Source organism: Oryzias latipes, chromosome 1 (assembly GCF_002234675.1).
Source record: "Oryzias latipes chromosome 1, ASM223467v1".
NCBI classification, from domain to species: Eukaryota; Metazoa; Chordata; class Actinopteri; order Beloniformes; family Adrianichthyidae; genus Oryzias; species Oryzias latipes.
Window position 1 is genome coordinate 37492757 of NC_019859.2, and position 16606 is coordinate 37509362.

A 16606-nucleotide genomic window follows, 5' to 3' on the forward strand; every position below is an offset into this window, starting at 1 on the left:
TCTGGTTGCAGCAGTCTGGTTGCAGGCGTCTGGCTGCAGGAGTCTGGTTGCAGCAGTCTGGCTGCAGAAGTCTGGCTGCAGGAGTCTGACTACAGGAGTCTGACTGCAGCAGTCTGGCTGCAGCAGTCTGACTGCAGGAGTCTGGCTGCAGGAGTCTGACTGCAGGACTCTGGCTGCAGGAGTCTGGCTGCAGGAATCTGGCTGCAGGAGTCTGGCTGCAGGAGTCTGGTTGCAGCAGTCTGACTGCAGGAGTCTGGCTGCAGGAGTCTGGTTGCAGGAGTCTGGTTGCATCAGTCTGGTTGCAGGCGTCTGGCTGCAGGAGTCTGGTTGCAGCAGTCTGGTTGCAGGTGTCTGGCTGCAGGAGTCTGGTTGCAGCAGTCTGGTTGCAGGAGTCTGACTGCAGGAGTCTGGCTGCAGGAGTCTGGCTGCAGGAGTCTGACTGCAGCAGTCTGGTTGCAGGAGTCTGGTTGCAGCAGTCTGGTTGCAGGCGTCTGGCTGCAGGAGTCTGGTTGCAGCAGTCTGGTTGCAGGTGTCTGGCTGCAGGAGTCTGGTTGCAGCAGTCTAGCTGCAGGAGTCTGACTGCAGGAGTCTGACTGCAGCAGTCTGGCTGCAGCAGTCTGACTGCAGGAGTCTGACTGCAGGAGTCTGGCTGCAGGATTCTGACTGCAGTAGTCTGGCTGCAGGGGTCTGGCTGCAAGGGTCTGGCTGCAGGAGTCTGGCTGCAGGAGTCTGGTTGCAGCAGTCTGGTTGCAGGCGTCTGGCTGCAGGAGTCTGGTTGCAGCAGTCTGGCTGCAGGAGTCTGGTTGCAGCAGTCTGACTGCAGGAGTCTGACTGCAGGAGACTGGCTGCAGCAGTCTGACTGCAGGAGTCTGGCTGCAGGAGTCTGACTGCAGGAGTCTGGCTGCAGGAGTCTGGCTGCAGGAGTCTAACTGCAGGAGTCTGGTTGCAGGAGTCTGGTTGCAGCAGTCTGAGTGCAGGAGTCTGGCTGCAGGAGTCTGGTTGCATCAGTCTGGTTGCAGGCGTCTGGCTGCAGGAGTCTGGTTGCAGCAGTCTGGCTGCAGGAGTCTGGTTGCAGCAGTCTGGCTGCAGGAGTCTGGCTGCAGGAGTCTGGCTGCAGGAGCCTCCTGCAGGAGTCTGGCTGCAGGATTCTGACTGCAGGAGTCTGGCTGCAGGGGTCTGGCTGCAGGGGTCTGGCTGCAGGAGTCTGGCTGCAGCAGTTTGGCTGCAGGAGTCTGGCTGCAGGAGTCTGACTGCAGGAGTCTGACTACAGGAGTCTGACTGCAGCAGTCTGGCTGCAGCAGTCTGACTGCAGGAGTCTGGCTGCAGGAGTCTGACTGCAGGAGTCTGGCTGCAGGAGTCTGGCTGCAGGAGTCTGACTGCAGGAGTCTGGCTGCAGGAGTCTGGTTGAAGCAGTCTGACTGCAGGAGTCTGGCTGCAGGAGTCTGGTTGCAGGAGTCTGGTTTCATCAGTCTGGTTGCAGGCGTCTGGCTGCAGGAGTCTGGTTGCAGCAGTCTGGCTGCAGGAGTCTGGTTGCAGCAGTCTGGCTGCAGGAGTCTGGCTGCAGGAGTCTGGCTGCAGGAGCCTCCTGCAGGAGTCTGGCTGCAGGAGTCTGACTGCAGGAGTCTGGCTGCAGGGGTCTGGCTGCAGGAGTCTGGCTGCAGGAGTCTGACTGCAGGAGTCTGACTGCAGGAGTCTGACTGCAGCAGTCTGGCTGCAGGAGTCTGACTGCAGGAGTCTAGCTGCAGGAGTCTGGTTGCAGCAGTCTGGTTGCAGGAGTCTGGTTACATCAGTCTGGTTGCAGGCGTCTGGCTGCAGGAGTCTGGTTGCAGCAGTCTGGCTGCAGGAGTCTGACTGCAGCAGTCTGGCTGCAGGAGTCTGGTTGCAGCAGTCTGGTTGCAGGCGTCTGGCTGCAGGAGTCTGGTTGCAGCAGTCTAGCTGCAGGAGTCTGGCTGCAGGAGTCTGACTGCAGGAGTCTGACTGCAGCAGTCTGGCTGCAGCAGTCTGACTGCAGGAGTCTAGCTGCAGGAGTCTGGCTGCAGGAGTCTGACTGCAGGAGTCTGACTGCAGCAGTCTGGCTGCAGCAGTCTGACTGCAGGAGTCTGGCTGCAGGATTCTGACTGCAGGAGTCTGGCTGCAGGGGTCTGGCTGCAGGGGTCTGGCTGCAGGAGTCTGGCTGCAGCAGTTTGGCTGCAGGAGTCTGGCTGCAGGAGTCTGACTGCAGGAGTCTGACTGCAGCAGTCTGGCTGCAGCAGTCTGACTGCAGGAGTCTGACTGCAGGAGTCTGGCTGCAGGATTCTGGCTGCAGGGGTCTGGCTGCAGGGGTCTGGCTGCAGGAGTCTGACTGCAGAAGTCTGGCTGCAGGAGTCTGACTGCAGGAGTCTGGCTGCAGGAGTCTGACTGCAGGAGTCTGACTGCAGGAGTCTGACTGCAGGAGTCTGACTGCAGGAGTCTGGCTGGAGGAGTCTGGCTTTAGGAGTCTGGTTGCAGCAGTCTGGTTGCAGTAGTCTGGCTGCAGGAGTCTGGTTGCAGCACTCTGGCTGCAGGAGTCTGGTTGCAGCAGTCTGGCTGCAGGAGTCTGGTTGCAGCAGTATGGCTGCAGGAGTCTGGCTGCAGGAGTTTGACTGCAGGAGTCTGACTACAGGAGTCTGACTGCAGCAGTCTGGCTGCAGGAGTCTGACTGCAGGAGTCTGACTGCAGGAGTCTGGCTTTAGGAGTCTGGTTGCAGCAGTCTGGTTGCAGGAGTCTGGCTGCATGAGTCTGGCTGCAGGAGTCTGGTTGCAGCAGTCTGGCTGCAGGAGTCTGGCTGCAGGAGCCTCCTGCAGGAGTCTGACTGCAGGAGTCTGACTGCAGGAGTCTGGCTGCAGGAGTCTGGCTGCAGGAGTCTGACTGCAGGAGTCTGACTGCAGGAGTCTGGCTGCAGGAGTCTGGCTGCAGGGGGTCTGGCTGCAGGAGTATGACTGCAGGAGTCTGGTTGCAGCAGTCTGGTTGCAGGAGTCTGACTGCAGGAGTCTGGCTGCAGGATTCTGGCTGTAGGAGTCTGGCTTTAGGAGTCTGGTTGCAGCAGTCTGGTTGCAGGAGTCTGGCTGCAGGAGTCTGGTTGCAGCAGTCTGGCTGCAGGAGTCTGGCTGCAGGAGTCTGGTTGCAGCAGTCTGGTTGCAGGAGTCTGGCTGCAGGAGTCTGGTTGCAGCAGTCTGGCTGCAGGAGTCTGATTGCAGCAGTCTGGCCGCAGGAGTCTGGCTGCAGGAGTCTGGCTGCAGGAGTCTGGCTGCAGGAGTCTGACTGCAGGAGTCTGGTTGCAGCAGTCTGACTGCAGGAGTCTGGCTGCAGGAGTCTGACTGCAGGAGTCTGACTGCAGGAGTCTGGCTTTAGGAGTCTGGTTGCAGCAGTCTGGCTGCATGAGTCTGGCTGCAGGAGTGTGGTTGCAGCAGTCTGGCTGCAGGAGTCTGGTTGCAGCAGTCTGGTTGCAGGTGTCTGGCTGCAGGAGTCTGGTTGCAGCAGTCTAGCTGCAGGAGTCTGGCTGCAGGAGTCTGACTGCAGGAGTCTGACTGCAGCAGTCTGGCTGCAGCAGTCTGACTGCAGGAGTCTGACTGCAGGAGTCTGGCTGCAGGAGCCTCCTGCAGGAGTCTGACTGCAGGAGTCTGACTGCAGGAGTCTGGCTGCAGGAGTCTGGCTGCAGGAGTCTGACTGCAGGAGTCTGACTGCAGGAGTCTGGCTGCAGGAGTCTGGCTGCAGGGGGTCTGGCTGCAGGAGTATGACTGCAGGAGTCTGGTTGCAGCAGTCTGGTTGCAGGAGTCTGACTGCAGGAGTCTGGCTGCAGGATTCTGGCTGTAGGAGTCTGGCTTTAGGAGTCTGGTTGCAGCAGTCTGGTTGCAGGAGTCTGGCTGCAGGAGTCTGGTTGCAGCAGTCTGGCTGCAGGAGTCTGGCTGCAGGAGTCTGGTTGCAGCAGTCTGGTTGCAGGAGTCTGGCTGCAGGAGTCTGGTTGCAGCAGTCTGGCTGCAGGAGTCTGATTGCAGCAGTCTGGCCGCAGGAGTCTGGCTGCAGGAGTCTGGCTGCAGGAGTCTGGCTGCAGGAGTCTGACTGCAGGAGTCTGGTTGCAGCAGTCTGACTGCAGGAGTCTGGCTGCAGGAGTCTGACTGCAGGAGTCTGACTGCAGGAGTCTGGCTTTAGGAGTCTGGTTGCAGCAGTCTGGCTGCATGAGTCTGGCTGCAGGAGTGTGGTTGCAGCAGTCTGGCTGCAGGAGTCTGGTTGCAGCAGTCTGGTTGCAGGTGTCTGGCTGCAGGAGTCTGGTTGCAGCAGTCTAGCTGCAGGAGTCTGGCTGCAGGAGTCTGACTGCAGGAGTCTGACTGCAGCAGTCTGGCTGCAGCAGTCTGACTGCAGGAGTCTGACTGCAGGAGTCTGGCTGCAGGAGCCTCCTGCAGGAGTCTGGCTGCAGGAGTCTGACTGCAGGAGTCTGGCTGCAGGGGTCTGGCTGCAGGAGTCTGGCTGCAGGAGTCTGACTGCAGGAGTCTGGCTGCAGGAGTCTGACTGCAGGAGTCTGGCTGCAGGAGTCTGACTGCAGGAGTCTGGCTGCAGGGGTCTGGCTGCAGGAGTCTGGCTGCAGGAGTCTGAATGCAGCAGTCTGGCTGCAGGGGTTAGGAGCTGGTGGTTTACGATCCAAAATGCAGGAGACCAGATCCAGATCCGGTCTTTTGGAACCGACATACCCAGAGTAAGCAAATTCAGGCGGATTTCAGCCAGAGTTCAGGGTTAAAGTCATGGGAGTTTAAACGGGCCTTCTGGAATACCCCCCAGGAGACACTGATAGAGAAACAACACAACACATGACCCTAACCAAGAACACAACTGAAAAACTAAAATCACTGAATCCTTACAGCAAGAGCCTAACCAATCTCTAACTAATCATCTACTAAACTCGAAGCACCTCCCCAGATGTCATTAAGTTGTCTCAGTCGGGTTCAACATGGGGAAGACTTCAGACTTCTATTCAGAAGGCTATCACTGACCATGATCTGGGTAAACCACTAAAGTTACTCGCTAAGGAGTCTGGCTGTGTTTGAGCAGAAAAGGGTTTGGAAGGGAGACTGGTGAGGAGCAGAACCCGAGCTGCTGGAGGTCCAGAATGAAATCTCAGTCAGGCAAGATTTGGGCTCCAGCACTGGTGTTGGTAAACTAAAATCCAAAGTCACTGCAATGATCCAGTAGAATGTTCTAGACTTCAGGATTCCCTGAAGAGGATCTGGATGAAGATGCAGGTTTCAGCTTTTTAGCAGGACCTGAACCCTGTCCAGCCTGTTGGAGACGGGAATTTATTTTGAAAATACTTTATTTTGATTGACACGATGTGATCATATTCTCTATCTTTATCTTTTTGCATAAACTGAGAAGTAAACTGGGAATTCTCCACAGAATTCTAATTTACTAAAATTCTGTTCTTGTGGGTTTTATGAGCTGGAACCCCAATTAATGTCAAAAGAAACCACAGTAGGTCTTGAATCTATATTCTATGAAAGTTCAATTTTTGAATGGAATTAAAGAAATTAGTATATTTTTCTATTATTTTCTAATTTTTGGGAAAGACTGTTGTATTGCGTCAGTGTCTTTGTGCTCATGATTGTAAGGCTTCCCTGTTGCAGCTTAAGGGCAGTTTCCAGACCCGCCCACAGCAGAAGTTTGACCTAAAGCAACAGCAGAAACATCAAGGCTCCACTTCTGCTGGGAGAATTTCGGCCTCTGTGTTTTCTATCAAATGATTTGTAAATGTGCTCAACTGTTTGCTTGAGCAGCCAGTCTTTGAATCTTTGAATCAGTAAAAGGGTTAAGCAAATAGAGACAGGAGGTTCCCCCAACAACTGACATGAAGCAATACCCCTGCTGTCCAGCATGGGGGGGGGGGGGGGGGTGTTACTGGACTGAAGCCGAAGTGCCGCCAGACGCTCTGCCGGGAAAACCAGGTGCCGTCAAAACAAATGTTAAGGAACAGGTGACCGACACCACGTCACGGAGCGCCTGCAGCCACTCACACACAAGCACACAGACTGACACACTCACACACCTACACACACACAGACTGACACACCGACACACACACAGGCACCACAGACTGACAAACTAACACACCCACAAACACACACACAAGCACACAGTCAAACACACACAGGTGCACAGACCGGCACACTCACACTCACACACGCACACACTCACAGACACTCACTCACACACAGAGACATTAGAGATATCACAGCTGCTGTTTAGTCTCTTATCTAAGTCCAATTACTGACGTTTCCGTCATCCAAACCAGTTCAACACAAACTAAATCACTTTTAATCTTTTTTCCCTCCATGTTTCACCATCTGTAGCATCTCTTTAAATTCTTATAATTTACATGAACTAATTAATGTAACACAGCTCAGCAATTTATAGAAATGATTTACATTCTAATAAAGCAATAAAAAGACTTTTTTTCCCCTCAAATTATTGTCAAAATTGTTTTTTTTTACCCCAAAATGCCACTGGTGTTTGTACCAAATGAAAAGAAAACCCAGCAATAACATTCAGGCAGCTGAACCGTCTCGCCGCTCTTCATAGGAACAGACGGAAACTTTAACAATCTGAACTTACATCAGGATCCAGCTCCTGGAGTTCATCCTCCAAGCGCAGCAGCTCGTCCTCCGACAGCTTCTTCAGCAGCTCATCTTCATCCACATCTCTGTACTTCTCCATCTCCTTCCTCAACAGCGACATTCTGGAATTCACACCTGAAAGAGCTACAGAAAAAGCTTCCACGGTTACATTAAGAGATGTGTGATGTTTGATTTGTTGAGATTTAGGCCATAAAAGTGACTTACCACTGTGAAACCTCCAAAAGAAATAGACGATGAGAAGAAGTCTGAATGAAAAGAAACAGAATAGATGTTTGGAGTGTGTTTGAGGAGTCCATTATCACAAATGAATGCTGTGGATTTATGTGTACCTTTAGATATGTCTGTGCGTATTACTTGATTTGTAATCAGTGTGTATTCACATCTATACTGAAATATCAAAAATGTACAGGTACAAAATACATTCAAGCAAAAACAACTTGAACTTAGACCAGCTTAAAACTGATAACAAATTCTAAACGGCTTCCTATGGAGCCGTATTACAGGAAAAAAAAACAGGATGATCTTCGTTCTAATTTTTTCATGTTTCAAAAAAGCCACAATGTGTCCGTGCCATAGACATTTAGTTTATGTGCTGTGAACCATCTGTTTTTGTATTTTTTTGATAAATCGGACTGTTCAGTGCTTTGAAAATCTGTCAAACGTTCAAGGTTGGTCTATTTATAACGTAAATAAAGAAAAGACATCATTTAAAAAAAAGAGGATTATCAAGATGTTAAAAATAAGGTATCAGATCAAGATTGCTTAGACCAATCGATTGAATGAGTAACAGCTGTTTATTTCTCTTTAGAAGTCCATTTTGGCATCTTGGAGCCACTTCCTGTTTGGAACACGGGGGGGGGGGGGGGGGGTCACTCAGTTCAGTTCTCTTATACAGTCAATAGGTCTGCATTTATGGCGCTATAATGATGCCAGCTTTGAAAACATAAATAATGACAAGACTATTATTTTAAACCACAAATTAGGCCTACATTCAATAAAATTTATATGTTTCAAGTCAAACTTATTTTGCATTATAGTTGATTACGTTTTTCTTTTCTTTTCTTTTTTACATTTTTTGTGCTCATCACATTATAGCCAGTCTGTTTGTTAGGATCCTGGTCTCCTCTCACACAGAACCGGTGATAGAGGGCAGCCCTGCCGGAGTCCAACGCGCACCGGGAACAAGTCTGACTTACTGTCGGCTCTGCAAACCAAGCTCTTGCTCTGGTCATACAGAGACCGGACAGCCCTCAGTAAGACTCCCCGGACTCCATACTCCCAGAGCACCCCCCACAGGATACCACGGGGGACGTGGTCGAACGCCTTCTCCAAATCCATTAAACACACATGGACTGGATGAGCAAACTCCCACAAACCCTCCAGCACCCTAAAGATTGTGTAAAGCTGGTCCACTTCCACGGCCATGACGGAAACCACACTGCTGTGTGTGGACGCAAGACTACTGTTAACAATAGTTAAGACTGCTGGTCCTAAGACTGCAAAAACGTTCTGAAAAACCCGGCCGGCAGAACATCACCAGCTGGCTTTAACCTTGATACCACTCTGACACCAGAGACACCAATGAAAAAGATTTTCACTCAATCAATGTCTGTGGAGTCGGTGGAGAATAAGTGGAACATTGTGTAAGAGAGGACCAAAAACCAGGTACACTGAAAAAAATTTGGAGTGACATTTACTTAAAAAAATATAGGAACATTTTTCCACTCGGAAAATGCTTGTAAATTGTACTTAGGAAATTTTTAAGTAAAATTTACTTACTAGAACCACTTATTCCACCACACTCTGCTGGGGGGACCCATTCACCCCAACCCCCACCCAACATAACAGGGCTCCTTTCACATCACCCCTCCAACTTCTCCATAACCACGAACCAGGTGAGGAGGGAGCTGAGGAGGATCAAACCAAGGAAGGCTACTGGCCCAGATGGCATCAGCTCCAGACTCCTCAAGGACTGTGCAGATCAACTCTGTGGGGTTTTCCTGCACATCTTCAACATGAGCATCAGTCTGGAGAGAGCTCCGACCCTGTGGAAAACATCCTGCGTGGTCCCAGTTCCAAAGACTGCACGTCCCAGTGAGCCGAACCACTTCAGGCCAGTAGTCCTAACTTCTCATCTGATGAAGACCATGGAGAGGATCATCCTGGACCACCTCCGTCATCTGGTGAACGACAACATGGACCCGCTGCAGTTCGCCTATCGTCCAGGAATAGGTGTGGAAGACGCTGTCATCTACCTGCTGCACAGATGCTTTTCCCATCTAGACGACACTGGTAGCACTGTGAGAGTCATGTTCTTTGACTTCTCCAGTGCTTTCAACACTATCAAACCATCACTGCTCAGGGGGAAGCTGGAGGGAGCTGGAGTCAACAGTAGCCTGGCTGCATGGACCATCGACTACCTCTCCAACAGGCTGCAGTATGTGAAGCTTCATGACTGTGTGTCTGATGTGGTAGTCTGCAGCACTGGGGTACCACAGGGTACTGTGCTCTCTCCTTTCCTCTTCACCCTGTATACATCGGACTTCACACACAACACTGACAGCTGCCACCTCCAAAAGTTCTCTGATGATACAGCCATTGTCGGGCGGGTATCTCAGGGAAACGATCTGGAGTACCTGGAGGTCATCACCAACTTTGTGGACTGGTGTGCCCTGAACCACCTGCACATCAACGCCAGCAAGACAAAGGAGGTGGTGATCGACTTCAGCAGGAAACCACATCTGACTGCACCGGTGAACATCCAGGGCTTGGACATTGAGGTCGTGGAGGACTATAAATACCTGGGTGTTCACCTAAACAATAAACTGGACTGGACACACAACACAAATGCCCTGTACAAGAAGGGCCAAAGTCGTCTCCACCTGCTCAGACGACTGAGGTCCTTTGGGGTGTGCAGGACACTGCTAAGAACTTTTTATGACTCTGTGGTGGCTTCAGCCATCCTTTATGCAGTGGTCTGCTGGAGCAGCGGAAGCTCGGAGAGAGACAGGAAGAGACTGAACAAGCTGGTCAGACGGGCCGGCTCTGTCCTGGACTGCTCCCTGGACTCCATCGAGGAGGTGGGTGAGAGGAGGATGTTAGCCAAGCTGACATCAATCATGGACAACCCCTCTCACCCACTGTACCAGACTGTTTCAGACCTCAGCAGCTCCTTCAGTGGCAGACTGCTGCACCCACCATGCAAGAAGGAACGCTATCGTAGGTCCTTCATCCCAGCTGCTATCAGGCTGTTCAACACCAGCCTAAGTAAATAGTTTTCATAGTTTTTGTTTTTTATTCACCGTACAAAACTGTATATACAGATGACCTATATATACCTGCACATCTCTTTCCCTGTTTATTTATCAGAACACTCTTACTTTTGTATATATTCTTTCAAATGTGTGTCTGTCTAACTTGTCATTACTGTCTGTACATACTTGTGCCAAACTCCATGCTACTGTGACAAGGAAATTTTCCATTCGTGGGATTAATAAACAAATCTAATCTAATCTAATCTAATCTTATTGTTTATGAAAATATACCCCTTGTGCTATCTTAGATGACCCCCCCCCCCTTCCATTGACATGTTCTCCCTACCATGACAAAGGTGGACAAAGGTGGAAAGATTTCATGTAATCCATGGACACCAGTGAAGATCACAAATCATTGAAGAAAAATGGTTCAGAGCACTGTCTAGTGCAGGGGTCGGGAACCTTTTTGGCCAAGAGAGCCATAAACGCCACATATTTTTAAATGTAATTTCGAAAGAGCCATACAATAATGTAGTGTCCCTTTCCCACACTGAGGCACGGAGACTTAACCTCTTTTAAGGTTCTTTATTCTGGTTACTGCAGACCGCAACGAACGCCGTACAATTAATTCAGCAACTCCTAAATCTCTCCCGCCGAGACGAGACGAGAGCGCTCCTCCCAAGTTTATATTCGCTCCTGCCGCGTCAGCCCTCCCCTTTCCCTTATTCGGCCAATAGCTGAACCCCATTGGTCCAAACTACCTAACAACCACCTGAGCGACAGAACTGAGAGCCAATCAGATCTCTGCTTGATCGATGCGTTCAATGAACTCCAGAACTTTTAACGCGGCCCAACAGCCAAGTTAAACTCAGTCCGCAACAATATGTTTAAAACTAAATATACAAATGAATGTGTGCATTTGATGTAATTTCAACATTTTTAAAGTACAATAAGTCTGTGGATTCTTTTTAATAACATCGTTATGCTGTTGCTGATAAATGATGAGTATTTCTCATGGTAGTTTTGCTGATTGTCTAGTCTGGTTGATACGTGGTGAGTTTCTGCTTCATGCAGGCGTTGAGACTTTAACGTGATCGTAGGTCTGAATGTTCTGTAGATGTGAGACAGACTGCTCACATGCAGACGGGGAGCCAAACACACACTCACACGCTGCAGTGAGTGACGGGCAGCGGGTTTTACGTTATTACAATCCCTGCGCGATTCACCTTACTGGCCGTGCCCCCCCCCCTGCTTTCTTCCTCTAACATCCCGTCCCCGCAACTGCACGCTCTTTCTCAGAGACGGGAGCGCGCAGTTTTCGGCACGGCAATTCACAGGTTTCCGGCTGGTACAAACTCTGTGAAATAATAGATAATAGTTAAGTGATAGTGCTGGCACAGATTTTTCTCTCCAAGCACCACTACTACTGCGCGCTTCTGGCATCGCATCGCGCCAGACAAGGACTGGTCTAATGAAAAAAAAAAAAGTATAATTAAAGATTTGTCTGCGAGCCACATGTGACCATCAAAAGAGCCATATATGGCTCGCGAGCCATAGGTTCCCGACCCCTGGTCTAGTGGGTCTAGATGACCCAACTCCCAATGATAAAGTGCCTAGGATAGACCTAGGGTTACACAAGTAAATTTCACTCAGATTATTGTATCTAATTACAAAACCTAGATACATGTTGCTGATGTTTCTTTGTGGATCAGACTCATTTTTACTTTGTTATATTCTATGTAATTATTAAGTAATATTTATAAATGATATATTAGTCAATCTTCTTTCTCTTTCGGCTTTTCCCATCAGGGGTGGCCACAGCGAATCATCCTTTTCCACCTCACTCTATCATGGACATCTTCAACCCTAACATTAGCCAACTTCATGTCCCCTGTTAAGACATCCATATATCTCCTCTTTGGCCGTCCTCTTGCCCTCCTGCCAGGCAGCTCCATCTCCAACATCTTTCTACCAATATATCCACTATCCCTCCTCTGAACATGTCCAAACCATCTCAGTCTGGCTTCTCTGACTTTGTCGCTAACACAGGCAACATGAGCCGTCCCTCTGATGTAGTCGTTCCTTATCCTGTCTAACCTGGTCACTCCTAAGGAGAACCTCAACATCTTCATCTCCGCTACCTCCATCTCAGCCTCTTGTCTCTGTCTCACTGCTACCGTCTCTAACCCATAGAGCAGAGCTGGTCTCACCACTGTCTTGTACACCTTACCTTTGAGTCTTGCTGACACTCTTCTGTCACACAACACTCCTGACACTTTCCTCCACCCGCTCCAACCTGCCTGCACTCGCCTCTTCACCTCTTTTCCACACTCCCCATCACACTGAACTGTTGACCCCAAGTACTTAAACTCCTGCACCTTCTTCACCTCAGCCCCCTGTAACCTAACGCTTCTACCTTGATCCCTCTCGTTCAGACACATGTATTCTGTCTTACTACGACTGACCTTCATGTCTCTTCTTTCCAGAGCAAACCTCCACCTCTCTAGCTGTTCCTCCACCTGCTCTCTGCTCTCACTGCAAATTACGATGTCATCCGCAAACATCATTGTCCAGGGAGATTCCTGTCTTACCTCGTCTGTCAGCCTGTCCATCAGCATAGCAAACAAAAAAGGACTCAAAGCTGATCCTTGGTGTAGTCCCACCTCCACCTTGAACTCCTCTGTCTGACCTACAGCACATCTCACCACCGTCATACTTCTCTCATACATGTCCTGAACTACTCTGACATACTTCTCTGCCACTCCAGACGACCTCATACAGTACCACAGCTCCTCCCTCGGCACCCTGTCATACGCCTTCTCTAAATCTACGAACACAAAATGGAGCTCCTTCTGACCATCTCTGTACTTTTCCATCAACATTCTCAAAGCAAAAATGGCATCAGTGGTGCTCTTACGGGGCATGAAACCATACTGCTGCTCACAAATCTCCACCTTCTTCCTAAGCCTGGCTTCTACTACTCTTTCCCACAGCTTCATTGTGTGGCTCATCAACTTTATTCCTCTATAGTTGCTGCAGTTCTGCGTGTCACCCTTGTTCTTAAAGATCGGGACCAGAACGCTTCTCCTCCATTCCTCAGGCATCTTCTCACTCTCTAAAATCCTATTGAACAACCTCGTTAGAAATTCCACTGCTGTCTCTCCTAAGCACTTCCATACCTCCACAGGTACGTCATCGGGACCAACGGCCTTTCCGCTCTTCATCCTTTTCAGAGCCTTCCTAACCTCATCCTTTCCAATCTCTGCTACTTCCTGCTCCACAACAACCACATCTTCCTCCCTTCTTTCCCTGTCATTTTCCTCGTTCATCAGCTCCTCAAAATACTCCTTCCATCTTTTCTGTACACTCTCTTGGGTTGTTAGCACCTTTCCATCTCTGTCCTTAATCACCCTTATCTGTTGCACGTCCTTCCCATCTCTGTCTCTCTGTCTGGCTAGCCTGTACAAGTCCTTCTCTCCTTCCTTTGTGTCTAGCCTGTCATATAGCTCATCGTAAGCTTTCTGTTTGGCCTTTGCCACCTCTCTCTTCACTCTACGCTGCGCTTCCTTGTACTCATGTCTACCTTCCTCAGTCCTTTCTACATCCCACTTCCTTTTAGCCAACCTCTTCCTCTGGACGCATTCCTGTACTTCCTCATTCCACCACCAAGTCTCTTTACCGTCTTTCCTCTTTCCAGATGACACACCTAGCACCTTCCTACCTATCAGGGAAACAGGTAGGAAGGTGCTAGGTGTGTCATCTGGAAAGAGGAAAGACGGTAAAGTATATATTAGTCAATAATAATTGAATTAAGTACATATTGTTATCATTGTATTAAATATAACTCTACATTTTCCCAAAAGACATACTTGCGGCTTAAGGAATATTTAAAAGACATTTTAATTTAACATTAGAAGTTGCATAGATAAAACATCAACATAACATTGCACATACCCACGGCCATAGAATCTCTTGTTAGCAAATTTCAAAACAGTGCAAATATACATAAGTCTAGAAGATGCAAGAAGGAAGTACAGAGATCAATATCAACCACAAAAGTATAGCGGTGCAGAATTTAAAAATAATCTTTAATAATCAATTCAAATGCATATTTCAATTTCATCAGGTAGCTTAAGTTGACAGCATACGTGTAGATGACAGCCATGAGTAGAAGACAAGCTTTTGTCCCACTTCGGCAGTCCTCCAGAACTTCTGTCCCCTCAATGACGACTGACCCATACATAGGGTCTTAGTTGTCCTGTGTTTCATTGGGATGGACCACGACAATCTCATGTTGTGGCACCTGAAACATACAAATTAAAATTTTAAAATGAAACCAAACTACCACCCAACGAAATTTTGTGACAAATTAAACCTAATCATTTGGTCTTACCTTGTGTCAGCCGTGGGGGTGTCCAGATTAGCAGTCAGAATGTGCCATGCTCTTGAAAAAACAAAAAAGGTTATCTGTGTGTTTTATTTAACTTTACCTTATTAACTCAAGGAAGTAGATTGCTATCTCTTTATTTTTTATGCACATAAATTATAAATGATGTGAACAGCTTTTTGTAATATTACCTGTATGACCGGGTGTCCTGTAATAGTTTAGTAGTTGTCCAAAGTAGTTGCTTATGTGCATTCAAAGTCTGATGCTCCTTTGGTTCTGACTTCCTGTTCAAGCCTAAAAGGAAAACAGAAATATGACAAGCAGCAAAGACTCTCTTAACATACATATAACTATGGCGCCATGGTCAAAAAGCCAAAAGTTACTTGAGCGAAGCTGACCCGCCCGCACAGTCCGCAGACGTTTGGGGTTTCACCGTGTCAGCTCGGTGTCGCATTTGAAACAGGTCGACGTGGAAACTTAAGTGAAACTGAGTGCTGTAGACAGAAACCGCCACGGATTTTTTACTAAATACATTTAATGGGAGCAGTGCAAAAACGGAATCATTTCAAATTATACTTCGGTCATTTTATTGGGTCAGTATCAAGCTAAAACGGGGGGGGGAGGGGAGACAACATGACGGGCAGCACGACTATAAATATATATATATATATATATATAAAAATTAAAAAAATATATTTTTTAAAACGTGTATCATGAAGTTATCTCCCTCCAGCATCAACTTCACCACAGGTTGCTTTGGTAAAAACATGCCTTCAAGTATAATGGGGCATTTCCAGGCAAAACGGACATACAGGGATATAGCAAAGTTAGCTAGGCCGTTAACTTAGCTAGCTAGCAAAAAAATACACCATTTGCTAGCGGAGCTGCTTTAAGTGAGGACTAACTTAATTAGGTGAGCCAACAGGAATGTAGAAAGTTAGTTTCACTAAAAAACGTACCTTTGTGATCCACGTCGCAGTCAACAAAGTCCGCCAACTTTTGAAATGTGGAGCATGCGCACCTGTCTGTCTGGCGAAAGACCGCTTAAATGAGGGTTTGTGGTTTCTTTTTATTGGTTTTTGCTTTCCGTTTTGGTTTCTGTCATGTTTGAGTTCTGTTTCCAGTTTTATTTTGAAAGGTTTCCTGTTTTTTCATGCTTTTGAGTTTTACTTCCTGGGTCCCAATCTCTCCTGATCTTGTTCACCTGTGTCTCGTCTGTCCTATCTTTATTTAAGTCTTGTCTCTGCCTTCCTGTTGTACTGGTCCATTAAGGTCTCTTCCCTGGCTGTCATCTCCATGTCTGTCTTCTGCATGTCTGTTTTCTGCCATGTTTTCAAGTTTTGCCCACGGTGAGTTTTAATTTGTTACCCTGCTCTGCAGAACCTTTTGTTAAATAAACCCCTTGCCCTGGAACCGTGTGCTTCCGTCTCTGCATTTCGGGTCCTTCATGCTCACCAGCCGTCCCTACCTGACAGGACGGGGCTTTGACGTTGTGCTCCCAGTACAGAGAGGTGTGTTAGAATCACTGATGTTACTCATTTACATTTACTTGGAAATAACAACTAATTAAGCCAACGAACTGGTTTAGTAAATATTACTTGAATTGAAGGATGAAATTTACAAAAAATTACCAAGTACCGTAAATTCCGGACTAAAAAGCGCACCCGATTACAAGCCGCACCCACCCATTTTCACGTGTTTAATTAGTTTTATGCATACACAAGCCGCGTCAGAGTACAAGCCGCGCAAATGTTAGGCAATATTGTCATCCTGACCGATCACGGACAGCATCCCAGAGTGAGTGCAATTCATTAGCACATTGTGGGTGGTGCCAGCTTTGCCTCTGGCTCATGTATTTGAGTGTATCGACATCTGCCAAACAGCATGGACCTCTATTCTGTTCACAAGTTCCTCAGTTATGGTGTTTTTATTTCATTTTTTTTTTACTTATTGACAATCTAGGTATCATACATAAAATTACAAACAGTAACCATATAATCAACATTACATCCCTCAGTTATGATGAGGAAATTTACATCCGCGATTCCACATTTCCCATGAGTCTTAGGGGCTAAAGGCGGGGCCAATGCCCGGCTCGCCATTCTGTTGTACGTGTTTAAGAATGAGCAAGTATCAGCAGTGCATGGAGGGGTGAACGGGTAAAGCTCTCCTTCCGCTTGTGTCGCGGCAGCGTTATGGGAGTAACAGGGCTGGTTAAAAAACGGTTTCCTTAGAAACCGTAAATGGAGTGTAAATTACCTTTAAGGGCAATAATGAATGGCTGAACAAAGTCGAATGTAACTGCTGAAGTGTCAGAAGAAGCA

The 16606-nt window shown here is 48.3% G+C and overlaps 1 protein-coding gene across 3 annotated transcripts in view; it reads right to left on the bottom strand.

The window, feature by feature from the left end:
- tmod1 (tropomodulin 1) overlaps positions 1-16606 on the bottom strand; it is a 113535-nt gene that overhangs the window by 77491 nt on the left and 19438 nt on the right. For all 3 annotated transcript variants that reach the window (XM_023952021.1, XM_023952050.1, XM_023952078.1), the window contains exons 2-3: positions 6846-6886; positions 6619-6764 (exon numbers count right to left, since the gene is read on the bottom strand). In XM_023952021.1, the coding sequence (XP_023807789.1) occupies positions 6619-6741 (123 nt within the window). In that variant the 5' untranslated portion in view covers positions 6742-6764; positions 6846-6886. The remainder of the gene's footprint in view (positions 1-6618; positions 6765-6845; positions 6887-16606) is intronic.